The sequence below is a fragment of the Phytophthora cinnamomi genome (assembly GCF_018691715.1).
Source record: "Phytophthora cinnamomi strain GKB4 chromosome Unknown Contig126, whole genome shotgun sequence".
Classification (NCBI taxonomy): domain Eukaryota; phylum Oomycota; class Peronosporomycetes; order Peronosporales; family Peronosporaceae; genus Phytophthora; species Phytophthora cinnamomi.
Window position 1 is genome coordinate 378,181 of NW_027151059.1, and position 15,897 is coordinate 394,077.

At 55.3% G+C, this 15,897-nt stretch overlaps 5 protein-coding genes across 5 annotated transcripts; 1 reads left to right on the top strand and 4 right to left on the bottom strand.

Annotated features, from left to right (window-relative positions):
• Positions 1 to 25: 25 nt before the first annotated feature.
• Positions 26 to 5,377, bottom strand: IUM83_10867 (Vacuolar protein sorting-associated protein 8; the record flags this gene model as incomplete). The annotated part of the gene is made up of 1 exon (XM_067935393.1): positions 26 to 5,377. The coding sequence occupies one exon, from the start codon at positions 5,375 to 5,377 to the stop codon at positions 26 to 28; it is 5,352 nt and encodes a 1,783-aa protein (XP_067780563.1).
• An 847-nt stretch (positions 5,378 to 6,224) lies between these two features.
• Positions 6,225 to 7,343, bottom strand: IUM83_10868 (Chromodomain protein; the record flags this gene model as incomplete). The annotated part of the gene is made up of 1 exon (XM_067935394.1): positions 6,225 to 7,343. One exon carries the CDS (start codon positions 7,341 to 7,343, stop codon positions 6,225 to 6,227), a length of 1,119 nt encoding a protein of 372 aa, XP_067780556.1.
• Positions 7,344 to 7,553: 210 nt separating this feature from the next.
• On the top strand, positions 7,554 to 10,245 carry IUM83_10869 (BREAST CANCER SUSCEPTIBILITY 1 protein; the record flags this gene model as incomplete). Its single annotated transcript, XM_067935395.1, has 5 exons — positions 7,554 to 8,352; positions 9,261 to 9,285; positions 9,419 to 9,612; positions 9,687 to 9,823; positions 9,895 to 10,245. The coding sequence occupies 5 exons, from the start codon at positions 7,554 to 7,556 to the stop codon at positions 10,243 to 10,245; spliced, it is 1,506 nt and encodes a 501-aa protein (XP_067780555.1).
• Positions 10,246 to 10,352: 107 nt separating this feature from the next.
• On the bottom strand, positions 10,353 to 12,731 carry IUM83_10870 (RNA-binding protein 40; the record flags this gene model as incomplete). The annotated part of the gene is made up of 9 exons (XM_067935396.1): positions 10,353 to 10,370; positions 10,436 to 10,571; positions 10,642 to 10,892; positions 10,964 to 11,090; positions 11,166 to 11,310; positions 11,377 to 11,961; positions 12,031 to 12,110; positions 12,188 to 12,513; positions 12,597 to 12,731. 9 exons carry the CDS (start codon positions 12,729 to 12,731, stop codon positions 10,353 to 10,355), a joined length of 1,803 nt encoding a protein of 600 aa, XP_067780665.1.
• Positions 12,732 to 12,954: 223 nt separating this feature from the next.
• Positions 12,955 to 14,942, bottom strand: IUM83_10871 (Phosphatidate cytidylyltransferase; the record flags this gene model as incomplete). Its single annotated transcript, XM_067935397.1, has 9 exons — positions 12,955 to 13,060; positions 13,150 to 13,346; positions 13,424 to 13,549; positions 13,624 to 13,659; positions 13,742 to 13,941; positions 14,027 to 14,104; positions 14,176 to 14,196; positions 14,371 to 14,551; positions 14,658 to 14,942. The coding sequence occupies 9 exons, from the start codon at positions 14,940 to 14,942 to the stop codon at positions 12,955 to 12,957; spliced, it is 1,230 nt and encodes a 409-aa protein (XP_067780584.1).
• Positions 14,943 to 15,897: the final 955 nt, after the last annotated feature.

Consider the following 15,897-nt stretch of genomic DNA (forward strand, 5'->3'; position numbering starts at 1 on the left):
CTCATTTCAACATATCGGCGTCGCCTTAGATGCTGCCCTTCTGGATGGGCGCGACCGGAAGTGAACCGGGCTTGCGCGTTCCCAGGCGCTTCTTGACCTTGCTGGCGGCTACTTCCGGGTCCGGCCGCAGAGAGAAGACTGCACGCGAGCTCTTGAGGTACTTGTTGCGTCCATTGTCCTCGCGGATGAGACTCTCTAACACCACGTGAGGTGACACCTGCCGCCGAGATGCACGGCGCTGGGTCTTTAGTCGCGCCAGATATCGTCGTGTACTGGGCTGCTTGCGCTGCAGACGGCTGCCCGCTTCATCTTCGCCCGCAAGTCCGTCACCAGTCATGCTATTGACTGAACTGTTGTTCCGCGAGAGCTTGCCAGCAGCAGCTCCACGTGCAGCTGGCGTCTTAGTGTCCACACCCTGTTGCCAAGCCTTACCACAAGACTCGTGGAAGGTCTGGCCTGACATAACTAGCACCATGGATGTGTGCAAATGCCACTTCTCCGTACCAGGAGCGCCTGACTGGCCCATGCCGAATGGCGGCTTGGAGAGAGTTACATGGCAGTAACCACATACATTAGACGGCGGGGCGTAGCAACGGGACTTGGCTTGCTTCAGCGTCGTGATCTGGTCGAACAGATCCACGCTGATCAGCGCGTTGGCGGTCTGGTAAATATTCTGCTCGTAGTTGTACGTGTCAAGCATACCGAAGATCGTGGGTCGGAAATCACCGAAGGCACCACGGCCATGCTCGTTCGTAATCTTGAACAAGATCGACTTCAACGACACCGACGACGCCATGCGTTCAAGGATGAACCGAATCATTTCGTTCAGCGCCACCTGGAAGGCAGTCATTGCACTGTGCCCACTGCTACCACCACTGCTGTGAGTCCTGGTGACAGGAACGTTTCGAGACGAGCTCTTAGAGCCAAGGCTGCGCTTCACTGAGTTCTGAATACGCAGCAGCTTGTCCAGCAGCGTGAACCAAAGCTTCTCGGCCTGTTCGTCACGATTACGAAGCGAGTTACGCTGACACATAGTCAATGCCACTTCCAGCGTTTTCATGGCGTCCTTGCCCTCCTGAACGCTATCAATGATGCGATCGGACGACTGGTGCCTAGACGTCGCTGTGAGCGATCCTGCACCGACAGTGCCACTGCCGCTGTCAGAAGCTGCCGTCGAGGATGAAGACACAGCGGAAACGTTGTATCCACGTAGAGCAGGCTTGAGGATTTTAAGTTTCTGCTCCAAGCTCTGCAGAATGAGCGTAAGCGCACCAGTAACGTCGCCCGTGCGTTCAAGCAGATACGCCTCGGCATCAGTGATAGCGAACTCCTTGCAGAGACGCAAGCATGCGTCCACCTTGTAGCTATCGTGAGACTCCAGGTATGGGAACACTCCGGCAGGTTCAAATTCGCAGAGAAGACGTACGAAACGCTCCTGCACCGCAGGATCGTCAGCGATACGCAATTTCGAGCGATCCAACAGGTCCTTGACAACATCAGCCTCGTCGCTCGCACTGCCGCCACTCGTGACTGACGCAGCCATGAGCACTTGCTTGAGGTAAAGGAACTCGAGTTCTGCACCGCCCTTGCCCATCGACAGGAACTTCTGGATGACCTTGTTGTTCAAGTTCGGGAATTGACCCAGAATCAGTGTCACGAATGCGTAGCCATCCGTCTTCATGAGGGCAGGAGCATGGTTGAGCACTGCCTCTTCGATAACCTTCCGACGACGGCGGGTAGGCTCGCCCTCGTTACTATCGCGGTTCTCCATCTCTTCGCCATCAACAGCCTTATCTGTCTCCACGCGAATGTAGCTGAAGGCATTCATCTGGTACTCATGGTCTTCATCTGCCAGATACGATGCAATGGCCTGGGTAAAGTCGCCGTTATCCTTGTACAGCAGAACTGCAGCGCGGTTCATCTTCTCGCGGATGACACTAGCCAACAAAGCCTCGTGATTGTATGTGGCCTTGCTCAACTTTGTCAACAGACGCACAAGCATTGCTTCGCGGCCAGCCTTGTCGAAACCTTCCTCTTGTGAGGTTTCAGCTGAGACCGCCGAGGAGCCCTTGGACAGAAGTGATGCTGGGCCAAGTGCCAAGAAGTTCATCAGCGAATCCATCATCGATGCGCCGCTACTACTCGAGCCGGCATCACCAATAGCATTAGCACGTGCGTCGGCGTACTCCTGCGGCTCAATAGAACCACCACTGAGAAGACGAGCCTCAAACATGAAGAAGTGGGCATGCTCCACGGAACTGAATGGGCTCTTCGGCCCAAAGATGACCTCAGCAAGGGAAAGCACAATTGACAGACGGCTTGGGCACTTGGTCAATTCCGCATTGCGGGCCGAGTCGTACCGGCTTGTAGGGCGGTCCGTGTCATCCTTCTTTTCGCCTTCAAATTCAACACTAGGGGTGTCAAACATACGACCCATGATGTTGAAGAGCTCGCGAGCATCAAGATCAATAAGCGTCTCGAGTCGCGGGTACAGTCGCGGGGTTGAGGAGCCTGCCACCTCCTTTTCGAACAAGTGGTAGCAGATCTGCGAGCGCACCTTTCCAAGCTTCAGAGGCGAAATCTGTTCATGCTTCGGGAACGTACGACCGCTCAATGCGTACGAAATGTACAGAAGCAATTTGTATCCGTACAAACGGCGGCGCCTTGGGCCGCTAAGCGCTTCTTCTTCAGCCTTCTCGCGCGCTGACAAACCGGCAGGTTTTGCGATAGAAACTTTAGAGCTGGCCGTGCGAGTGGTACCACCGAAAGCCGATGCCAAGCTATTAACGCGGCTACCGGACGGTGCACGGGTAGCTCGAGGACCCGGGGCTGGCTCTGCGATGGACTTTGACCTTGATGCCTTGGCCTCAGAGCAGGCCTCAAGGAGCACGTCGATGGGTGTTGTGTAGTCGTCCATACCTTCGTTGTAAATGTAGATGAGAGCTGAGTACAGCTCATTGTCGTGACAGAGCTTGAGGATAGTATCCAAGTCGAGTTCAGCAACATTCAGATGAAGAAGGCATTGCTCCACCTGAGCAAGTTTACCCTGCTCGCCAAAATGCCTGACAAACTCCTCCATCGCTACCGGCGAAAGGCTACGCAGCTTCTCTGACAGAATGTATGGTTCCAACAGCTCGATGAGCACATTAAGCTTGTTGGCTTCCTTGAACCGTGTGTAAATCTCGCCGAAAAGAAGGTCTGTGCGACCAATAAGAGCGCAGTACTCGATGCAAACGCCTGCCAGCATTTGGTAATGACTCTTCGCCAAGTCCAGCTTCATTCCGATCTTATTGAGGCTCAGCTCACCTCCTGCGGCAGCTGTAGAGCCGGGTGCATTAGCAATAGCAAGACGAACGTACTCCATCAGCAGATCCGCCACGCGTTCAGCCACACTGATAGGCACAAAATTCTTCGTCACCTCGCCACTGCGAGCCTTCTGTAAAGTCTCCTCGAGTTTTTTGGCGATGTCAGGCGGATATGGAACCTCACCGCACACCCAACGGACCTCATCAGCACTTTCTTCATGTCGGAATACATCCTCCTTTTCACCAGTACGCTGATTGGTCTGGCACATGTGCAAGATATCGACAAGGCACTGATCGTTCTGCTTGTCACGGAAGAACACGGGCGGGAACCGATCCCTCGCCGCACGATCCGCTGCAGCGATCTTCAGTCCCTCGTAGTGATCGAGTGCCAGCGCAAGTGCCTCGAGCCACTCTCCATCATCCACCAACAAATCGATACGCTGTGTCCACGGCAGCACGCGAGCCGTCTGCAACTCCTTAAGACCCAGCAGGTACAAAATGTTGTAGCAACCACGGAAACTATTTGAGAAACTACGAGCATTCTTGCCACGATATGAAGCGAACACCAGTTCCAGAGACGACACATCCACAATCTCCAGCTCTTGGCGTGACATCACGTCGTACACGCAAATTTCATCATGCGAATTCAAATACACCACCACCTGGTCACCAAGCCACTGCACCGCCATAACTGCACTGGACGACTCAATCTGGTCGTGCTCATCGAAAGTAGGGAATCCATGGCGCGCGTGCGAGTGGTTCTTGCCGCCAGGGAACACCACCTCCAAGAACTGCACGCGGTTGCCCCATCCTCGCGCAAGCACCGGCGCCAGAGCTCGTGAGCTGCCTGGGAATGAAATCCAGGCGAACGCCAACGTCGGCAGAACCGGATCATCCGGCGCAATGTCATCAGGTCGTGCCCACCGGTAGATCACACGAACTTCCGGCTCAATAGCAATGATAAACGTCACCGTTTCCGTGCTGAGCGCAGCAAGGCAGTACTGGTCCGTGAGGTACGAGATCTTGGCGTTGCCCGCGGACTGCGGCAGCACCGAGATGGACAAGATCTTGCCCGCCGAGCCGTCGTACAGCGGATCCACATCCACCACGTAGACCATTCCCATCATCTTGGAAAAGTTGAGTTTGTTCACGAGGCCATTGGTGTCCACCGACACCAGCACCGGTTTCTGGTCCTTGAGGAAGCGTAGACTCACGACGGGGTTCTCGTGCGCATCCGACACGGCCTTGAGCGACGTGCCCTTGATCATGTCCCAGAGCACGATGCGGCCGCTCTGGTAGCCGCACACCAAGTAGTCACTGCCGGGGGACACGTCCACGGCCGTGACGGGGCCGTCCCCGTCCGCGTCGTTGGTATTGCCCAGCACCTGGCGGATGTTCTGGAAGTGATCAAAGATGATGACGAGCCCCTTGGACGTGCCGATGGCGATGAACTTGGAGTGGATGGCCACCACCGTGGGCGAGCCGGGGCCGTACTCCTTGAACTCGATGTTCTTGCGTAGCTGGCGGCTGATGGCCTCCATGGGCTCGACCTTGACCACGCCCGTGGACTTCTTCTCCGTGGCGGTGGCGGCGGCGCCCGCGCCCTCTGCGATCTGCTTCTTGCGCTGGCTCTTCTTCATGGCCACGAGGCCCTCGCGCCGCGACTGGAGCGCCTTGGAGCGCGCGTGGGCGCGCAGCCGGCGCTTCACCTGCAGCGGCGAGATGAGTTCCACGCCCACGCAGCTCAGCAGCTGCTTCTCTCGGGCCTCGGCGATCTCCAGCGGCGACCGGAAGTGCGTGGGGCTCGTCTCGGGCCTCGCAGCAGCGGTAGAACCGGCGGTAGAACCGGTATTGGCGGGGATCACGTCCATGCCCGGGCCTGGCTCGATGCTGAGCGTGAAGGTGGCGGGCGAGAAGAACAGCTCGTCTGCGGACGCGTCCGTCGCGTCCTCCGCGCTCTTATTGGCCAGCTCCTCCTCGCGCAGGATCTCCTCCAGCGTGATGGCCGACAGATCCAGCTCGCCCAGGTCCTCGTCGTCGCTCTCCAGCAGCAGGCTCTCCACGCCGCTCATGGTCGATCTGGACGGGTCTGCAGGTGCACGGGAGAGTGGGGATGAAGATGGAGGTCGCTGCGCGCTCGGAGCTGCTCTGGGGCACGAGATATCGCCGTCCGCGCGCAACGTCCGCCGCAGTTGAGCCTCGTGCGTGCTTTGGCTCGCAAAGTTGTGTTCTTCGAGGGGGGCTGATGCGGCGCTCTTGTACGGAGAGATGAGCTGTTCTTGGAGAGAGAGCAGGAAAAAACCTTGCGAGGTTATTTGAATGGTGTAGCCATGTTAGTTAGGTAATGTGGATACAGACAGATTGGGGAGTCAAGGCGACGTTGCTGTGAGAGATCAAGGTGCTAAGAACACCCACTGGAGGTGAAAGTGTCGATGGCAATACCTTGTTTTTATCATAGAGTTATGTACATATTTATCTCGACTTTGTTCTTGTTCGCGATCTACTGCTCAACTTGGTGCTTTCATGGCTGGAAAAACTACTGTCCATGCAGCTCGCTGCAATAATGTTGATGCCGAGCCCGAACGCGAGTTCATGGCGATTCTTGCCGTCCGGATCAGCATGGCTACTTTGTATGAGCTTCCTGCGGCTGGAAAGCAGTGGGAAGCTGTTGCAACATTGTGCTGTGGACAAATGGAAAGCATTTCACCGAAAATCGCGCTTCCAGCCCAAAACGAAGCGAATGCCTGTGATACGCGCAAACAATTTATCCTCAACCGCAGTTCTAACTGTTGAATCTGGCCAGCAGGATCCATCGGGTAATCTGCGCCTTACTTTAAGGCTTCACGCATGGGTTCTTATTAGCTTTTTTCTTTGCCGACCGGGTTTCGGACTTCGTTGACTTTACGATTGTCCCTCCCTTCACGACCGTCTGCGCTTCCGGTTCTCATACTTCTGGTCGAACTTCCGTCGCAGGTTGTGCGGGAGGTTCTCAGCTGGCTCCCACGTGAGCTCGTCGTAGCCGACCCACTTGACCTTGTACTGGTACGTCTTCAGCCTCGTGGTGGGGTCGCGCTTGCTGCGGCGATCCACAATGTCCTCCACCGTGTACACGTCTTCGCGCACGGGCTGGCCCTCGAACTCGTCGATGAGGTCCTTGGAGATGTTGCTGGCCGGTTCCCACGTGGTCTCGTCGTAGCCCTCCCACTTGACCTCGTACAGGTCCGGGTCGCCGTAGCGCTCGGCCGTCTTCTTCCTCAGGATCTTCTCCACCTCATACACATCCGGGTCGTCCGTGTCGAACATCTCGTTAGGCTCGTCTTCCTCGTCGGAGGACAGCACCACCTCCTTGGGGGGCAGGTTGCCCGACGCCGCCGGCTTCTTGCGCTTCTTGGACCTGTTGTCGCTGTCCGAGTCGCTCGAGTCGCTGGACTCGGACGACGACGACTCGCTCGTGCTGCTGGACTCGTCGATGGACAGCACGTCATCATCGTCGCTGTCCAGCTGCACGTGGCGCTTGTGGCCTCCTGCGGCGGCCCTGGTCTTGCCCTGCCTGGTGCTCTTCTGCTTGTCCTTGCTCTTCTTTTTCTTCTGGGGCTGGGGCTTGGCTCTCTCCTTGCCCTTGGCCTTGGCCCTGTTGGCGCGCTCCTTCTCCTTGGCGGCGGCCTTCTCCTTCTTGCGCTGGCGCTTGCGGCGCTGCCTGTCGTCGCTCTCGGCGCTCGTGAGCAGCGCGTGCTTCTGCTCCTGCAGCTGGCGCTCGCGCTCCTTGCGCTCTCGACGTGCCGTCTCCTTCAACGAGTCCATGCTGATCTCGGTGGACAGCGGCTGGTCCTCCGCCGGCTCGTACGCGCGCATCCAGTCGCGCAGCAGCGCCAGCTTGCGCGAGTCCGGGCCCACGTCCTCCAGCAGGGGTACGGCGCGCACGGCCGCCAGCGAGAACTGGTCCTTGGCGGTGTTGTACAGCCCCAGCGACTCCGGCAGGTCCTGGCACATGGTCACCAGCGCGCGGTCCATAAGCATCGACGACTCGTCCAGCGACATGGCTGCTTCCGCCCGGTGCAATTGCGCTAGTGACGAGCTAGGTTACGCTTTGGGTTACGATGAGGAGGTTACAGGGAGTGGTTATGGTTATGGTTATATATAGTGGTTATGGTTATGGTTATGATTATGGTTACACTACGTGGGGTACATGTACGCGATAGGGGGGTACGTTGCGCATTTTGTCACTTTGGCCGGTATTGCCTGGCGGAGATGGCGCCGTGGACGCTGGCGCGGCTGGAGCGCGCCGTGGAGGGCTTCTCTGCGCAGCTGCAGTGCGCCATCTGCCTGTGCGCGTACGAGAAGCCGGTGTCGCTGCCCTGCAACCACTGCTTCTGCGAGGAGTGCATCCACCGCGCGCTGGAGCTCAAGACCGTGTGCCCCATCTGCAAGACGCCGGCCAAGAAGCGCCGCCTGCGCTACGACGCCACGGTGCAGGAGCTGCTGCGAGCCACCGAGATGCTCTGCGCCGCGCCCGATGCTTCGGCTTCAGCGGCGGGCGAGCAGCAGCAGCAAACCGTCCAGGTGAAGGTCAAGACGGAGAAGACCCCAGCTCAAGCTCAAGCTCAAGCTGCAGCCGCTGCGGCGCCTGTTGTGCTGCTGGACACGGACGAGAGCATGGCCTCGGAGTCGGAGAAGCAGCTGGAGAAGCAGCTGGAGGCGGCTGCAGTCGCCGCGCCGGCTAATGGCGTCAAGGTGAAGACGAAGGCGACGCCCGAGCGACGGGCGTCTCCGCGGCGACCGGCCAAGCGCCTCTCCAACTCGCAGACGAAGAGTCCGTCCTCGCAGACGCAGATGCTGATGGACGCGTGGGTGAGCGGCGCGAGCTCGCAGCCGCGCAATGGCTTGAAGATCAAAACGGAGAAGGTGGCGACGCCTGTGAGGAGAGCGTCGCCCCGACGGACGCTAGCCCATGAGCTCAACTCACAGGTGCACGCGTCGCCGTTGTCGCCAGCGCTGTTTGAGATTGCGGCGCCGCGGACGGTACATGCACAGACTCCACGGGTGAACGGTACGGCAAAGGAGGACAATGGGGAAGAGCGGACGACGCGGCGGCGGTCACGGACGGATGATGTGGACTCTGATGCAGATGCGGAGGAAACACAACTAGATGGGACGGAACCGAAGCAGCAGGTTGTGGTGACTCCGCGGCGGCGGCGGTCTGCCAACGAGGTGGTGGATGTTGTCGTCTGCGAAACACAACTGGAAGAAGGGGAGCCGGACGAGCTACAGACGCCAACAAGGCGGCGGCGGTCAGCTACAGATTTATTGCAAGATCAGGTTCAACAGGAACGCGCAGGATCTCCACATACGCCGATATTGGATCTACGTTCACGGCGGCAGTCTGATTCAGATGAAAGTATGAGTGCGTCCGACACGCAAGCGGGAGCTGTAGAACCGAAGCATGAGACACTAACTCCGCGTAAAAGGCGGAGGTCGGCTACAAATGGAGTCGCGACAGGTACAACGACATATAACGCCCCGAAGGAGGCAGCAGAGCACCAGTCGATGGCACTTTCCAATGGATTAGCAAAAGGATCTTCGTTGGCTGTTGATAGCCAAATCCACGATCCTCTTGACGTTGAAGTTTTCCAAGTCGGAGACCTGGTGGATGTAATCGAGCGGCAATGGGTCGGCATCAACAAACGAGGAGGGGCAGGCCGTATCACAAAGGTCCACGGCGACGGCTTCTACGCAGTCAAGTTTCTGATCGGGACAGGTTCGGACAACCGCGTACCAGGCACTTTCATCCGAAGGCCAGCAGAGGATATCGTTTCAGATTCGACGCCAAGTCGTGCTGTAAGGAAACGCCAGCGTCGTCGTCCGTCTGACAGCATGGTTTCACCTGATCTATTGGCCGCCAAAGCAAGACCCTTACCTCGATCTACTGAAAAGTCGAAAGCCAAGGCTAAAACCAAGCCCAAGATGCACGGACGAAACTCTGGTATGGTGTTTCTCTGCTCGGGCTTCAAGGAGTCCCGGATGGAACAGATCGATGAGTGGGCCGACCTGCTTGGTGCTGAAGTTGTACAGTACTGGTCTAACAGTGTGACACACCTGATTGTGAAATGCGTAAGTGGTGATGATATGGAGGAGGAGGCTCCTTCGATGGACGATTCCGATTCTGCATCCTCACCGCAAGGACACAAGAATGGTAAGCGCAAATTGTTTAGCGAGCCGAAGTCTGGTCGCTGGGTAAAGATCCGGTCGCTGAAGTACCTCAAGGCTCTAGTTGGTGGTCGATGGATTGTGAGCGATGAGTGGCTCCAAGGTAAGACTGTGAGAAATGTGGCACTTCCGATTCTACATGCAATTCTAACCTTTGATTTTGATTGTGCACAACAGCTTGTGCAGACCATGGCGGTTATGTGAGTGAAGTAAATTATGAAGCCGACGGTCATTGGAAAGGAAGAAGGATTCATGACGCCGTCAAGCGATCACGGCTAACGCGAGAGAAGCTCCTTCAGCTTTCAGCGCCAGATGTACGGTTATTACGTCTTTTTAAATGCTTGTCTGCCTAAAGCTAATCTGTCTTTGCTGGCATATTTTTCAGGTCGACCGCGCAAATGTTGGCACGATGTTGTTCGCAGATTTCTGCTTTCACGTAATCGGTGAATTCCTCCCACCGATGCCTCCGATCACAGAGCTGAACACTTTGGTCTGTATGGGCGGCGGGAAGCTGATTGCTTTTATGGACGAGATTCCTGAGGAGATGCACAAGCGCGAGAACCGTACTCGGAAGCTCATTATTGTGTCCGACAAGATCAATCCGATCGCGCTGCGCCAATTGACAAGGCAACTGAAAACGCAGCCACAAGTGAACGCGGTATCCTCGGCAATTATTGTGAATTACCTGTGGGTGATTAACAGTATCAGCGAAGCGAAGCTGCGCGAGCTCCCCTGATTTGGCTCGCCTACGGGAAGCTGGCGTTATTTAATGAACGAAGCGAGAAACAGGCAATTAGAGCTGGGTGTGCGAACTGCAGCAGCAGGTTCGTTTCTAAACCTTGTTTAGGATTTACGAAAGCACTGGAAAAAGCATAAAACAATGTGAGTATCGAATGCACACACTGCAACCAAGTCACAGTACTTACCGCAATTAAAGGTTTTTCCTTGAGCACAACGCCATGTACTTGTAATAGAGCGCTGGAAGCAAGTTCGACCGTCGGGTATTTCACAAAGGCTTGACATTTCAGCCTACCCTCAGTGAAGTGGCGGATGTTCAAAACTCTGTGACATCGAAACAAAATAGTTAGCGACATGATCAAGCTTGTTTGAGCACCCAACCACGGCAACGTACTCTGATCCTGATTCAGGAGGCAGGATTGCACTGAAGACAGCAAGTAGATCAGCCAGCTCCACCGTTTTGGCGAGGTTTTTGACGTAGAGTGTGTCGGAAGGCTCGCCGCGTTGATATTTCTTCATAGCCTTTTCCCCAGCCAGTTGGGCATCAGGTAGGCGTTTACTTGCAAGCTGCTCCAAACGCCATGGCTGGACAGTAGGCATCGCTTCGGGTAAACACGGAAACACCCGCTCAGCGTTCTTAAAGCTCTGAAGTACACGGCGTCAAAAAAGTAAGAACACTACAATTTTTCAGATATGAGGACTCGTCGCCATCGTACCACAAGCAACGTCTGTCCTTCTAGCTGTAGTCCGTGCAACTCGTCCACCGCCGCAGTTGCTATCGTTTCGTTTGGGTACGATATTAAAGCAGAACCCGTAGCTACCGATAACGTGATTTTCACGGAGCTAACTCGACAAATTGCAACAATCACACACGGTTATAACTCCCATAGCATGGCCACAGCAGAATTGGTCACGTACTCCAGAGCAAAATCCGATGGCAATACGTAACCAAAATGAAAGCGCAAGTCTCTTTCATCCACCCCGCGCTCGATATTCTTTGCCAAAACAACGTTTGATGGTGATCCGCGCGAGTACGATGTCATTAGCGGCTCCTTCAGCAACTCTACACGCAATAGCAACAAGGTTAGATACTGCAGTCTAGCCGCCAGGTTATTCAAGCACATCATACCTCCCGGTGCGAGTCGCAGTCGGTCCACTTCGTTTTTTGATATCACACCTGGACGTGCCAGTTGATGTGGTGGAGGAATGTTTCCACTCTCCGCTCCAGGCTGGAATGCTCCATTAAGCGCGGCGTTCTTCTTAATATCCAACAACTTGATCTGTCGTACTAAGGGCTTCCCGATAAGCTCGTTCCGTGAATTATTGTGCTTGGATGCAGCTACAGAATCGTGTCTAAAAACCAATGACTCTTTCTCGTTGGTGTGCTCACTTGACCGAAGCGGTTGTGGTGGGTGAGGTTCAAAAGCTGGTGTGTCCTTTTGATCGGCGTTTTTCACTGCGCAGTGGCCTTCACCGATCTCCTCTTCGTCCTCGTCCTCTTCCTCTTCGACAATCTGTTCATTCAGACTGTCACTCATCCTTGGTCGTTTCCGATTTTGTTTCCGAATGCCCTCAATGTCGGAGCCCAGCTTAGATGAATTTTGCTTTACTGAAAACCGGCCTGGAATCGCGTCATTGTCGAATGGCGGCGGTAGATTCATTTTGTTCATGAGATGAAGCACTTGAGTATAAAACCGTGGTAGCGCGATGAGTGCTGCACCACAGAAAGTAGACACAACGTCAAATCTTACAACGGGGAAGAATTTATCACAGGGACACCAACCATTCGCGATGTTGCGAACGATACTCTCAGTGGCTTTCGGGTACTTGTACTCGAGCAACGGCGACGGGGCGTAGTGCAATCTGCCCCACACACCAGCAACACATACCCACAGTCAGCACTTGTGCCGCCACTTCACAACTGTCAAACGTTGGCTTGCCCTAGATGCGGAGCCAACGGCGCGGGGGCGTAGAGAGGGTTTTGCACAGGAGCCGGCGTCGGTGGCAGCGGCGGAGGCAAACCTTTAGGAAGCGGCGGCTGCCCCTTCAAGGGCATCGTGTTTCCAGTCTCCACAGCCTCCGGTTTCGCCTCAGTCGACGTGGTTGCAGCTTCATCGCCAACCACTTCCACCTGAAGGTGGTGGCCAGCCAACTCCAGCGATTGCAGTCGCCTCTGCGCATTCTGCTGGGCTTCGCGGGATACAAACGTTGCAATAGCCTTCTGCAGCTTCTTGGCGCCTAGTTCCTTGCCGCTGGATGCTGCGTTCTGCACAAAATACACAAAGTTCACGAGAGATTGAGCGTTGACACATTCATAGTTCTGGCCCTGCAGAGCTGCACGCTACGTACTCGCCGCTGCAGCACACGGACACGCGTGGCGCCATAGTGAGAGAGCAAGGACGTGATGGCCTCCGTGGACAACACGCCCGGCAGGTTGCGTACGCGCAGGCTGAAGCGCTCGTCGACCGGCGCGCTGGTTGTCATGATACACAAAAGGTGAAAAATGACCGAATCGACCAGATGGAATAATCAAATAGAGACGTTGTATCTGAACAAAGTATGAGTGAAAAAGCGTTGTTCACAAAAACAGCATGCAAGAGGCATGGGTTTGGCTAAACTGTGTCCTTCATCGTTCTTGCGTTTGGTAATGGTTTGTTGCGGTAACTCTAAGCAACCGACGGACGGCTGTGTAATGGCGGAGACGCTCTCACCCTTGAAGCATCTCTTGGATGGCACGCAGCACCTCGTTTTTCTGTTCGACTGTCAGCTGAGCCACGAGGTTCAGAATCAGCGCCACGGACGGCGTCTGCGAACTGCACACGACGGAAGCAATGCACGTTGGCAGCAGTTAGATAGGCGATTGTTCATGGATATCTAACATGGATGGCTAGGTATCACGTACCGAATGAAGGTGTTGAAGTAGACCGTGGTGAAGCAGTTGGTGATCAATTGGCAGTCCATTCGGTCCATCACGCCACCGTGACCCGGGATGACCGAGTCGAAATCCTTGAGGTTGTACGTGCGTTTGATAGCCGAAGCGTAGAATCCTCCGAAAGGCGAAACGACCGAAGCGAAGATTGCAAACCAGATGGAATGCAGCTACATTCATGAGCAACACGCACGAAGAGTGTAAACAATTGCTTTCCCCGCAGGTCAAATAGTGCATGACCACATACTTGAATCGGGAGAAGCTGGATCTGTCCCCGGCCGATTAGACGCGCCAGGAAGGCCGGCACATCGTAGAAGTGCGGGACGAACACGTCACGCGGAGTGCACGTGAGTGGGTCGGGAATCAGCTTGAACTGCAGCAGAAAAAAATAAACATAAGAGACTCTTAGTCTTGAACAATAGTTACTTCATTGCAATGCGGTCTTACCTCGAAGCTCTCCACAGGACAGATGATCCAAGAGAACTGAAGGCCCACATAGATCACAAAACGCGTAAGCAACGAGTCCTCCGAGGGAACCATCCTCAAAACGTAAAAGGCTGTGTACCTGAGCGATGAAAGCGCTCGAAAAGAAGGCGTAGATGATGGTGCAAATGAAAGCACCGATGAATCCCTCCCATGTCTTGTTCGGGGACAACCGCAGGAACGGCGTCTTGATGAACTTACGGCCGAACAGCTTGCCGCAGAAGAACGCAAAGCAATCGTTGCAGATAACCAGCGAGACCGGGAAGAAGAACCAGAAGAGGCCTAGATACGAGTCATCGGCTTAGTCATTTCAGTAAACGATCGACAAAGCGAAGATTACTCCACCCATTGTTGAGTCGAATCGTACCGTTGAAAATGTTCGTGAGAACGTATTTCATCTGGAAGACGATCAGGCCCAGCGTCACAATGGTCCACGTGTACTGGCCTGCACGCACGAGCGACGCCATACTAAGTAAGCTTTCCCCTCACAATGCCGCCAAGAGCTCTGGAACGTACCCATCTGGTACTTGTAGTATCCTGGCGAGAAGGCAAGCACATTCACAGCATAACACACCGCAACAACTGTTAGTCGAGCCAAACACAGCAGTCCGCGTCGCCCAGTTGCCTTGCGAGCTGTCGAAACAACCGTACGACGCGACAACGGGACCCCCACGAGACTCAAGTCTGCTCGCCCGAACTGCAAGCACGCACCTTTCTTGAGACTGAGCACGGACATGACGAAGAGCATGGCATACATGGTGAACGAGACCCACGTGTGGTAGCGCAGGTAGTGCACGATGGCGGGCGGCACGAAGCGGATCTTGCTGCTCTCGATGAAGGCGCCGAACGAGTCGCCGTAGTTGTAGAACAGCGCCACCACGAACCACATCCACTGCAACACAGCAACAGCAACAGCAACAGCAGTCAGTGCACAGACATACACATACACACGCAGAGCATGCAACCATCTCCCTCTGCCGTCAATAGAGCCGCCGCACCTGCACGGAGCGGAACCAGGGGATGTTCTTCTCGGCCGCCGCCCGGTAGCGCACGTTCACGAGCTCGCGGAAGAGCAGCGTCTGCAGCACGACCACCATCCCCCAGGCGTACATGTGGCCGCCGTACAGGATGGCGATGAAGCCGCCGATCATGGCGAAGCCCACCACCACGCGCGTCATGAACTTGGTGAGCCCGCCGGGCTTGGGCGCTGCGGGCTCGGGTGCCGCACTCTGTGCGTGCTTGGGGCTGCCCTCGGGGCTCGAGCGGCGCTTGCGCATGGCCATCGTCTGCGTGTGTGTCGCTCGGCGGAGCTTCTCGCGGAGTGACGAGTGTCGGCCGGCCGCTTTTCGCGTTTATGCCTGTCTGCCCCAAGGGGAGCGGCTGCGATTGGCTGTTAATGGGACCCCCATTTCTGCTTCGTTACTTGTTGATTCCGACATTGATGTTTGAGTAGGGTAGGGGTACAACATATCCTATCAAATATCATATCAACCCGTACTACATCATAATCAAATGAAGTACTATATGTTTGGTATTGTGAAAAGCACTAAAATATGCTCTTTGAACATCTCCAACGGCAGGTCCTAAAGGCGGTTTTATCCTAAAAGTAGTGCAGTTAAGACTTGGCCTAGTCTTAAAGCTCCCAGCGGCAGGTCTTAAAGCAGGTTTTAACTTCATGAGATCCCAAAGGATGAGACTCGGGTCTTAAAATAAGACTCGAGTTTTAACGCCGGATGGGTGCAGATTCGAATCGTCGCGGGGAGGATTGCAGCAGCAATGGGGAAGGGCGTGGTGTGGAGCGAGCATGAGACTCTTCAGCTGTGTATCGCGTGGCTAGCGACTTCAGAAGACCCAATACACGGAGCTGGTGAGAAGAAGGCAACATTCTTTGAGCGCGTTTACCAACAGTGGCTCGAAAATGTTGGCGCCAACGCAGAACCACGCTCGGAGAAAGCCATAGCAGGTCGCTGGAAGAAGATGCAGTGACAAAATTCGAGGGGATCTACATGAAGTTGCAAAACCAAGAGCGTTCGGGTTGGAGTGAGCTGACGTACATCGAGAACACGGCCAAGATATATCAAGAGCGCACGAAACAACCGTTCGAGTATCTTGCTGCTTGGAAAGAGCTGCGCAACAAGCCAAAGTGGACCGGTAAAACGACTACATCTCCTCAGGCCGGTAAAATACGCAAAGCAGCTGTAGACGGCTCTTTGGCGCGTCCAGGGGGGCAGAAAGCAG